The 11731-nt window shown below is 37.2% G+C and overlaps 1 protein-coding gene across 2 annotated transcripts in view; it reads left to right on the top strand.

The window, feature by feature from the left end:
- Positions 1-615: 615 nt before the first annotated feature.
- Positions 616-11731, top strand: part of LOC306884722 (serine palmitoyltransferase 3-like) — a 33466-nt gene continuing 22350 nt past the window's right edge. Inside the window, exons 1-5 of one of the 2 annotated variants that reach the window (XM_079440868.1) lie at positions 616-713; positions 3071-3199; positions 3855-4055; positions 7719-7873; positions 8719-8867. In XM_079440868.1, the coding sequence (XP_079296994.1) occupies positions 3089-3199; positions 3855-4055; positions 7719-7873; positions 8719-8867 (616 nt within the window). In that variant the 5' untranslated portion in view covers positions 616-713; positions 3071-3088. Of the gene's footprint in view, positions 714-2749; positions 3200-3854; positions 4056-7718; positions 7874-8718; positions 8868-11731 lie in introns of those variants that run through there. The other variant, XM_079440867.1, reaches the window with a different exon arrangement.

Raw genomic sequence — 11731 nt, 5'->3', positions numbered from 1 at the left:
ATAGGCCGACTCAGTCGTCACAAGATGCACTTGTACTCTCATATCTTTGTGCATGTCGGTAAACTGTGTCGTAAAGCAGACAATTAAAGCATTTAGTAAAGCAGTAAGCGAGTGAGCAACTGCATAGAACGATACAGTAGCTGATTCAAATGACTTACTCGCATGCTAAATCTCGAAACTATTCAGATAGTTTTGCTAACCAGGCGTGCGTTTCCCAAAAGCATCATTAACAAATGGTTGCGAGTTCCATTGAACTCCATTGGCAACAACAGAACTTGTGACCATAGTTAGATCTAGGAAACGCGCCCCAGAATGGACCGAAGAAACACTGCTGACGCAAAAAGAATGGTTCGTTCTCGAATCGGGCATCGGTACTTCTGATTCAACCAGCGGGAAATGATACCGCGCGTTTTGAAAGAGTTTGAGGGCAAATACGTTTGTCTCGTCCGATAAAAATATATATATATTATTTATTTTTTGGCACAACACGAGGCCTGATTATTTTTCAAGACATTGATTGATTTATTGAAATAAAGTCACATAATGAATCGCGAACCGATTCACTGTTTTGAGCGATTGAGGAAAAGAACCGACTCAAAAGAGTGATTCATTCTCGAATTGGGCGTAGTGATTTGTGTTTGTAAACAACCGGGAAAACGGACGTGATTTGGACATGACTTTTAATTGAATTATCGTCGAGGAAAATGTTTCAGGTCGGTATATGGTAGTTTCTTATCTAATAAAAAATTATTTATTAGTATAATTTTACCGGGGCAAGACGCGCAAAGAACAGTTTGTCAGACATATTGAAATTAGCGTTACCTACCGACTGCAGCTAAAGTTATAAAAGTAAAAAAATACCACCTTTAAAAAAAAGATGTTGAATACCCAATGAGGTAATATCAAAATTAATAAAACAAGTCCTCTCTGCATCAATAATTGTAAGCCTAACTGATAAGTTATTAGAGATCTAACGTTATAGGGAGGGCGCATAGAAACACCTGTCATGCAAATAAGAGATACATAATGAGTGCTAATATTAATAAAGCTAATGATGCTTGACAGATCTAGGCTAGCACAGCTCTCTGAGCACGAAGTCTCTGGTAGAGAATTGGGAAGCTCATTGGATGTGAAGAAATGAGGGATAGAGGTGGACAGAGGGGTTTAGTGAGGAGAGAAAGAGAGGGAGAGCAAGACAGAGTGGAGCTGTGGTTAATTAGCAGTGACAGTTCCACAGTTGGTCCAGCATTGGTTCAGACAGCTGCAGGCTGCTGCCAGCTACCAGTGCCACACATTGCCATTCTAATTCAATCTTCATTTCCATCTAGATAGATCTGTTCCTCCCATTCACTCACTCAGGTGGGGTTTTTTTGTTGGTGGTGAGTTTTTTTTTTTGGCCATCCAACAGCACAAACCCATTGAAAAGGCAAGGGAGGAAACTCTGGCTTCAGACTTTCTTCATTTGTGTAATCACAATGACTTCTTGTTCTGTGGTGAAGACTTCCCACATTCTGCTGAATGCAGTTGGAGTGGTAGATATTCAGAGGGCAGCAAAAGATTCAAAGATAGCTCATCTTGGATACCAGGAAGAAAAGCATGTCACTTCTGTTATAAATTTATGAAATGCAATGTAAGAATCATACATAAGAATGCTATGGAAGACAAAAGTACTTAAAAATACAAGTTAACTTTCACTTATTGAGAAAAAAATGAGACCACAAGAGCTCTTCAGTGCTGTCATTTTTAATAATAAAAGCTAATGATAATAAAAATATTGCTAATTAAATAGTAGATGAACTTAAAATGAGAAATGTTTCAACTAACTGAAATAATATAAGTTAAAGTAAAATTACTAAAACTTAAATGAAAAAGATAATTAAAGCAACAGAAGTTTACCATGCGTTTACTAAAGTAACACTACCTGGAGTAACTATTGTATCTGAACAAAACTGTTGTCCTAATACTAAATATATGAACGTTAATGGAAAATAAAGTGTTTTTATTTCTATTTTCTCATAATAGTTTGGCTAATATCACCGTTACATTGATCTAACGACAGCATTTCATATACCTCTTAACAGCTATGACTATATACCTCTTAACAGCTACGACTATATACCTCTTAACAGCTATGACTATATAGTCATAGCTGTTAAGAGGTATATGAAATGCTGTCGTGACTTAAAATTTGTGACTTAAATTTGCAGAATTTTGACTTTATCTTTCAAAATGATCCCTGTTAAAAATTATAGGAAATTTTAAGCCATGTTTACAATGAAAACATGAATTGATAACCAGCACACACACAAAAAAAAATCAAATATGTAGATATTGATTTATAATATGTATAATGTATGTAGATTATTATAATATGTAACAGTCAGAGATGTAATGCACGAGGAGAAATGGCACCACAAATATAAGACAATGTTAGTTATTTTTATGAAAACACCATAGAAAAAAAAACTACAAATTATAAAGCATTCTCTTCATCTTATTCTAGTTTGCACTTATTATCATATATCACTTTACATTTGTTTTCTTATTTTATTTGTTCATTTATCTATTTTTCTTCTCTCCCTCATTTTCTGTCATTGAATCTTAATTGTCAATTCTAGTTTAGAACCCCAGGTTCAATATATATATATATATTTTATCTGACCCCCAGGTTCAATCCTGTCCTTTCTCTTTTGACAGCTCAGTTTTATTGGCTGCAACAATTTTACTTTTAGTTTTGCTTTAAATTTAGGCTATTATAAAACCCATTCAGACGCAGATTAAGAACGAGTGTAGCCAACTTTGAAACTACCACGTCTTCACTGCGCGAGCCTGGAACCCTTCCCTTATCATCAACGACGCTGTCAAAGGCGTCGCCCAGTCGCGTCGTTCACCTGATGTCGTGAATACTTCCTGGTCCAAAGTTGTATGTACAAAAATCAAAGTCAATTGAGCATGAAGTCGGATGGTGAAGTCACATCAGGGAAATACACTTCAACCGAAACACACACACTTCTCTAAACTGAGGGACAGAGAAGAGAAGTTCAATAGCCTGTCATAATTCATTTCTCAGTGTTGACGCTTCGCAAACATGATACGAACAGATGAACATCATTCATGCAATGGAACCCTGAAGTCTCATTCTAACCTGAAACAACAGCAAAGCAACAGTTTGAAAAATGGATATCATAGAAATGAAAAGGTAAGTCAAACCGCATCACTTCTGCGCAATGCGTCAAGTTATAAGTATAATAAAAAGAAAAGTTAAAATACAAGGAGTGGTTCTTAAGGCGGACTTCGAGTACTACGTAGTTTTTACAGATGACGCTGTAACTTTTACAACATATTCATCATAGGTTTGACTTAGTATAGAGTTGAGGTCCGATTCATTTCGGTGAATCGGTTCGGTCAGATGGTTCAATTAATTCATCCCTTCGAAAAACGAGTCACCATAGTAATCATTGAAATATGCTAAGCGCGTTTTGGTAATGAAATAAATGTTTACTCTTATGAAGCTAGTTGCATTAGTAAATACGGTTACTAATGTAACTATTTTCATAAGAGTAAACATTTATTTAACTAAATACTGTTTAACTGTAAAATTTGTGTTCGTAGCCACAGGCAAAACACTGCTGGGTTAGTTTCTCTCTTAATTTAACTATGGTTTCAATAAAACAAACTAGTATTTGTCATTTAAAGTGACATATTGGCTATGGAATGTATGGCTTTAGCAAACATAGAAATTAGATTTATTATTAATATCTATACATTGAGGTGTTTATGTTTGAATGTCTTTTATCTATTAAAAAGTGCAATTACAATAATATTAACTTTAATGTTTTGGCAATGGTATTTAGGTGCAGAAAAATGGCAAGGGAGACCATTTTCATCAACCTCAAGTTAGGGGTGAAGATTCATTTGAACAGACCCCCATGTACGTGGCTGTCCTGACATACATGGGTTATGGAATTGTCATCCTGTTTGGCTATTTCAGGGATTTCTTAAGAGCTGTTGGCCTAGAGAAATGCCATCAGGCCCAGGAGAGAGAAGAGCAAAAGGTAGGGTTGCTCTCCATCTATTTCTCAAACTGTGGTACCATCATGTGGAGAAAAGTTAGTTTGTTCAGTACACACTGGGGGAAAAACATATTTGTTATCATTATTTTTAGCTTTACTTCATGTATACCTTACACTTGATTGGTGGAACTTTTATTTTTGGATTAGAATTACAAATTTCGGCATGTCTAAATAGCAAATGCTCAGAGAGTTACATTCTTAACATTTAGAAATAATAACTGTAAAAAGATGAGTATATGTCAAGACAAATTTATTGTCAAAGACAAAAGTGTTTCCTTTCATGTCATATAATTTACACACTGTTCACTACGGAAAATCTCCATGATGTGTGAGGTGATGCTGGGGAGGTTAAAGACTCAATTAAACCCCAAAGGAGAGTGGGTTCATTATTTCTGCTCTCAGTCTGTCCGCTGAGAATGCCGCCTTCACAAAGATGCCACTTTCATGCACATTTCTAACTCAAAGCTGGTGGCATTACATCAGAGCGATTATTCAAAGGCATAAATTGAGTTTTTTTAAGTTTAGTTGGCAAGATTATGCAACGGTAAGCTTTCAGATGGAAGTCACACCTTTAGCAAAATTAAATGCTAAAATTGTGTTATACTGATATGAGTAACACATTGTGGAATTTCTGCACTGTGCTTGCCATATTTTCCATAATCAGCGTGAAACACTTCAGCCAAATTGGCACTGTCTAAATCTTCTAACCTAGCTCTAATCTGTAAAGTGCAAAAACACAAATCAGTTAGAAAGGAGTGCAACAGACTTTTCGGGGTAAGAATGCTTATATAGCACCATCTTTTCCCATTAATATCCAATGAAAATAAATATATGAACCAGAAAAGAACAGTTTTTACTTTAGCACTGCACATTTCACAGAGTGTACTTGATATGTAGGCCTATCCCATTAGCATTTAAGAGCAAAATTTACATGTGGCCGCAAATGATCTTGCAGCATTTCTGTTCTCCCTTTTCCTGTTTAACAGGCATTTCTACATTGCCGTTTGAGTTACACTCCAGCAAAGCTTTAGACCATTGGTCTCAAACTCAATTCCTGGAGGAATTGCACAGTTTAGCTCCAACCCTAATCAAACACACCTAATCAAGCTCTTCAGGATCACTAGAAACTTTCAAGCAGGTGTGATTTGGAGCTAAACTGCGGCCCTCCAGGAATTGAGTTTGAGACCAATGCTTTAGATTGTGTGCGTTGTGTGTTCTTTGTGTTAAAAGAGAATAAAAAATGCTATGTAGTTTTTTGTTTAAGCTTTCTTGGTGTCTTAAAATAAAGCTTTGAATGCATGTTCTGAAATGCTGGGCAAAGATCAGACACCTCCTCAGTGACCAGAAAAACGTATGAGTGGCAGTCAAAAGCTTATGCAAAACTTGTAAAAGTCAGGCGGCAATTTGTTGCGCCTTTGTTATTTTCTACTGTTTTAACTGTCGCTATATCTAGGATTCTGAGCAGTTCAAAGTAAATTTAGTAAATGCAGCACAATGAGGAATCTGATTAGGCTCTCCCTTGTTCTTTGGCAGAGTTTACTTCAAGTTCAAGTTGAGCTTTATTGTCATTCCGCTACATGTGGGGACATACAGTGGAACGAAATGTCGTGCCTCGCAGGACCACAGTGCTACATAAATACAGACGTACAACAATGAAGTAAAAAACACTATAAACCTATAAAAAACACTATAAACCTATACACTATAACACTATATACACAACTAACCTACTGATAGATTTTAACTATAAGTATACTATATATAAATATTTACACTATACAAACTAAAAAAAATAAGATACAAACTATATGAATGCTTCACATAAATACTGTATATGTGCAAAGAGAAACATTTTGAGTCAAGCAGCTGTTTGGGGAACAGTGCAGGCTGATTTGTAGTGCATGAGCATGTAAACATACATATATTTCTGAGTCTTTTGTGGGATTGTGTACACGCAGCAGTGTGTGTAAAGTGTCTATTGCACATAGAGGAGAGTGTGTTACTACAGGTGGTTTGTACAGGCCCACTCACCTGTGTGTAGCACACTTCGAATTGCACAAAAAAGTTCCATACAGTTTTTTCTTTGGTGTGGTAAGGTTTGGGGTGGGGGGTGGTCCATGTTTCAGGAGGTAGGGGTTTACATGAGGTTTCAGAGGGGGGCGGGGTGGTTTGAGTTCAGGGCTCTCACAGCCTGGGGGAAAAAGCTGTTGAGCAGTCAGGCGGAGCGGGCTCTGATGCTCCGGTACCGTCATCCTGATGGTAGGAGCTGGAAGAGACTGTGGGAGGGATGGGTGGAGTCCTTCAGGATGCTGTTGGTTTTGCTGGAGCATCGTGTAAGGAAAATGTCCAGGATGGAGGGGAGAGGGGCTCCGATGATCTTTGCAGCTGTGTTCACTGTCCGCTGGAGTGTCTTGCGGTCAGCAGCACTGTAGTTCCCGTACCAGACAGTGATGCAGCTGGTCAGCACACTCTCAATGGTGCCCCTGTAGAATGTGGTGAGGATGGGTGGAGGGAGACTTGCTCTTTTCAGCCGGCGGAGAAAGTGTAGGCGCTGTTGTGCCTTTTTGGAGAGTGACATGGTGTTGGTGGTCCAGGTGAGATCCTCTGTGATGTGCACCCCCAGGAATTTAGTGCTGCTGACTCTCTCCACGGTCAAGCTGTCGATGGTCAGTGGGGGGTGGTCAACAGAGTTTCTCCTGAAGTCCATCACAACCTCCTTTGTCTTCCCCACATTGAGGGACAGATTGTTAGTGCCACACCATTCAGCCAGCTGTGCCACTTCCTCTTTTAGTCTTTTAGTACCACTGTTGTATCATCAGCAAACTTGATGATGTGGTTGGAGCTGAACTTGGTAGTGCAGTCGTGGGTCAGCAGCGTGAAGAGCAGCGGACTGAGCATACAGCCTTGTGGGGCACCTGTGCTCAGTGTGGTAGTGCCCGAGGTGTTGTGGCCGACACGGACTGACTGAGGTCTTCCGGTTAGAAAGTCCAGGATCCAATTACAAAGGGAATTGTTAAGGCCCAGCAGGTTTAGTTTATTTATGAGCTGTTGTGGGATTATTGTGTTGAATGCCGAGCTGAAGTCAGCATTCAAACATAGGAGTCTTTATTTTCTAGGTGGGTAAGAGCCAGGTGAAGGGTGGAGCAAATTGCATCGTCTGTAGAGCGGTTTGGACGGTATGCAAACTGGAGCGGGTCGAGTGTGTTGGGGAGGCTGGTTTTGATGTTGTGCATGACTAACCTCTCAAAGCACTTCATCATGATTGGAGTCAGTGCTATGGGACGGTAGTCATTTAGACAGGACACAGGTGATTTCTTTGGTACCGGTATGATTGTTGTGGATTTGAGACATGTGGGGACGACTGCCTGGCTCAGCGAGGTGTTGAAGATATCTGTAAGACAAGGACAAGATGTGGGTGAGTCTCTCAGGACTCTGATACTCACAGAGCAGATGGTTGAAACATTCACCCGGTTGTAACTGCCCACATACAAACAGTGTCTTTTTATGGCTGGTCTTGTGTCAGCCGTGCCTTCTATTTTATAATAAATAGGGCATATTGTGGTGAGGAAAGCACAAAATACTAATATTAGGTTATATTAAAAGTGCTTGTGGTCATTATGTTGTAACCAATTTCTTGTATTACAGGATTTTGTCCCCCTGTACCAAGATTTTGAAAACTTTTACAAACGGAACCTGTACATGAGAGTCAGGGATAACTGGAATCGGCCTATATGCAGTTTACCTGGTCCGGTTTTTGACATCATGGAAAGGGTCTCAGATGATTACAACTGGACTTTCAGGTAGGTACATGCTTTGCATTAAAACAAACAGTGACCCTGTTGTAAAAACCAGGATGTGTTTTAGGTGCTGATTCCTGCAGGATGTCTGTGTCCTTGCAAGAAATGCTGAAAACTAGCTTCTCAACTAGCAAGTTGGTGAGCCAACTTTCTGGACCAGCATCATGGGAGAAATATATGAAAATATAATATTATTATAACTACAGCTGAAACGTTTTGGGGGAAAATGCATCATGATTTCCTCAACAATACAAAGCAGCACAACAGTTTTCAACATTGATAATAATGCAAAATGTGCATTATTATAGACACTGAAGACTGGAGTAAGGTCTGCAGAAAATTCAAGCTTTGTCATCAAAGTAATAAATTGCATTTTATATAAAATATATTCAAATAGAAAACTTAAATTTACAATTTAAAATAGTTATTTTAAATTGTAAAAATATATTTAAAAAATATTAATACTATTTGATCAGATAAATGCAACCTTGGTGAGCATTGTGTGGTGACTTATTACAAAAACCTCAAACCTTTGAATGGTAAATTAAATAATTATAAAATAATTCATCAGGGGATAAATATATTCATATTTGATAAACTAATTTGGTGTGCCAGTTATATGATTATGGCTCTTTTTTCTCATTTTGTAATTTCATCTCATTTTTTCTTCCAACAGCCACCACTTACTTCCACTTACTCACACTAACTCCTGCTTTGCAATACAAGCAATTCTCCTATATTACACTCATTGATTTCATTTGCAACCTGGAACAAGAAAGATCTATGTATGTGCTATAGTAAAAAATATCGATATCAACAACTGGGTTGATGTGTTACTTCTTTGTCAGGTTAACAGGGAGAACCATTGAGAACGTCATAAACATGGGCTCCTACAACTACCTGGGTTTTGCTGAAAACAATGTCGACTTCCTGAAAACTGTGGCAGAGGAGACCAGACAGTATGGGGTGGGCGTCTGCAGCACAAGACAGGAACTAGGTATGTGTGGTTACACCACAAACGAAACGTACCTACAATCACAGAAACCGGTCACCTATAGGATCCAACATTGTTTGTTTAAGAACAAGCATAGTAGGTTGTTGAGCAACTATTTTGGTTTAGTTAATGGTATCATTAACCTGTCAAAAGCTTTTTTTCCACTTGTGATCAGACCTGCTTTGAGCAGCGTTTATAGAATTCCTCCTTCACAAATGGATATGACCAGATTTTTTCTGGGTGATTTATTAAAGGCCCAACCTGTTTTTGAATTTGCAGCATAAGTTGATGATTGACTGAACTGTTGCATATCTCTCTCTACAGGAACATTATATGTGTTATGATTAGTCAAATGATCCGTAATGATTTTCCTCATATTTCCATGCTGAAATGTTTATTTTAGGTTAAAAGCTGGCTTGTTTGTATTAAGGCTAAGAGGTGAAATGGTTATCTGAAACCAGGTGAAATGGTTGAAAAGTCTGTAGTGAATATATATCTATTTTTTCTTTATTAATGTTAAGCTCTAAAACATTCAATTGGTTATAAAAGTACTCTTTGTGAGTGCAGTCTCTTTAAAATGACTTTTAAAAATGCTTATTGTGTAATCACAAACAACGTACATGGAAATCCATTGGTAAAATGTCATGGAAATCCTTGATGGGGGTTTAGAGATTAGACTTGTTCAGGCACAGTTGTATGTACTTTTTGGTGTGACAAATGTTCTAGGGTCTGGTTATTCTGGTTTGTTGCATATGTGACATTTTTCAGCTGCTTGATGACTGTTGCTACCTGTTCTGACATCAGCAAGGCTGTAAAACATCACGTGAGCACAGTCGGGTCAAGACAAGACCGGAAATAGACCTGGAAATATTTTCACCACTGTTTTCTCTCACTTTCTCTTTCCGTCACTCCTTTTCTGTTTCCTCCTCTCACATACATACTTACACAATATAAATACACGCCCTTCTTAATGATAAAATAGTTTCACCGGATATCATTTTCACCGTAAAGTAGGTCATGTGAGATCTTTATCTGCAGTGACTGTGGTGAATCTAAGCCAAATACCACAACATTAGAAACACACAAAAAGAACACGTGATCATGAGGCATGGGAATATTTGTGTGTAAAGTCTTTTTCATATCATTCATTATTCATTTGAGGGATTCATTTATTTTTTTTTGCATCTCTCAGAGGTTGTCGTTTCTTTCTGATATTTTTCTGCAGGCCTTCTGTAAAATGAGCAATAACAACTAACCCCACGACTCCTTATTAAAATGCAGTTCCTAATTAGATGCCTGTGTATGTATGTGCATATTAGGGATGGGCATTTTTTTTTTTTTTTCATTTTGTAGAATTCCAAAACATAAAAATTAATAAAATAAGTATGGAAAAAAATAAATTATAGATTCTTAAAAACGAAATATATGAAACATGTAAAATATTATATTAATAGAAAAGTATATACTTATAAATATAAAAATACAGAAGTTAAATAGCTACATTTATTTAATCAAATGAAAACGTATGAGTAATTCTTGCTTTAAAATGTTTTACTAATTGGAGATTTGTGAAGACGTTATTGTATATTTCCCAAGTTACATTAGGTTACTATTTTACAGAAAACCCATGTGATGTTGGGTAATACATTTTTAGCTATAACATTATGGTCACAGTTGACAACACTTTTTTTTCTTCCAACTGCAAGATCAATAAGGTCCATGTTTGTTTTTGGTGACAGGTTTTAATACTGGTGCATCAATCATTTACATAAATTCTGCTGTAGGAGTGTCTGTGTGTCTTTATATTTTATTATAATGTGTGTGTGTTTTCAGTCACCATGGACTATTTAAATGTACAAAGAGTTTATAGGTTTAACATTGTTACAGTTGTCAAATACTAATATCACTGAAGCATGTGGGACTCAGGTATGGAGGAGTTCGACTACATAATGGGCCATTTAAGTGTCACAATTATTGTAACAAGAGAGCTCTTTCACCATGATGACTCTACAACCAGTGAGTTTCCTATTAGACAAAAGTTGTCTTCCTCTTGAGGGTTCTTAAGTGACTTGTAAACCAGAATCTTTTGAGCTACATTCAAATTTGTCTGAGATTTGTTTGTTTTTTTGTTTTATAGGAGATATAAAAAAAATGCATTTCTATTTCTAGTGACAGTCTCTAGAAGGCTTAAAAACAAAAATGTGAAGCTTTAAATGCGATTTTAGTGGTTTCATATGAAAATGTGTGTGGCGCAGCTGACACAGAACAGCGTACGCAGTTTGCGTACAGCGGATATTCTCCAAAATGGTGCTAAGCTGACACACGAATTGTTGAATAAAGTCATTATTTTGATTTTCTTTGAGTACAAAAAGTATTCTCGTCGCTTCATAACATTCAGATTGAATCACTGATGGCAGATGTATTTTGACAATGTCTTTCATGCTTTTCTGGGCATTGACAGTGATATTTACTTGACAGTCAATGGGACAGTCACAAGCCTCCCGGTTTTCATCCAAAATATCTTTAATTGTGTTCCGAAGACAAATGAAGCTTTCACGGGTTTGGAACGACATGGGGTAAGTGATTAATGACAAAATTTTCATTTTGGGGTGGATTAACCTGTTAAAGAATGTACATTTACATTCATGTACTATGATGTTTATTCTGGCACAGTACTTTGTTTCACTTTGACTGTAAATATTACTGTAAACAATTTTCTGTGGTAATCTGTAGTCAGAGATGATGTTGTTTGGACTTAATTTGTATTTAACCTTGAACGTCGTTCCCACTGATTTAAATTCAATTAGGTTAAGATGCTTTGAGAACTTAATGTTTTATGGGTAGTTTCTGCTTGTGTATCCATTCCC

The sequence above is a fragment of the Barbus barbus genome (assembly GCF_936440315.1).
Source record: "Barbus barbus genome assembly, chromosome: 18".
In the NCBI taxonomy this organism is placed as follows: domain Eukaryota; kingdom Metazoa; phylum Chordata; class Actinopteri; order Cypriniformes; family Cyprinidae; genus Barbus; species Barbus barbus.
Note: the sequence above shows the minus strand (reverse complement) of the source record. Positions and strands in the feature narration are given on the sequence as shown.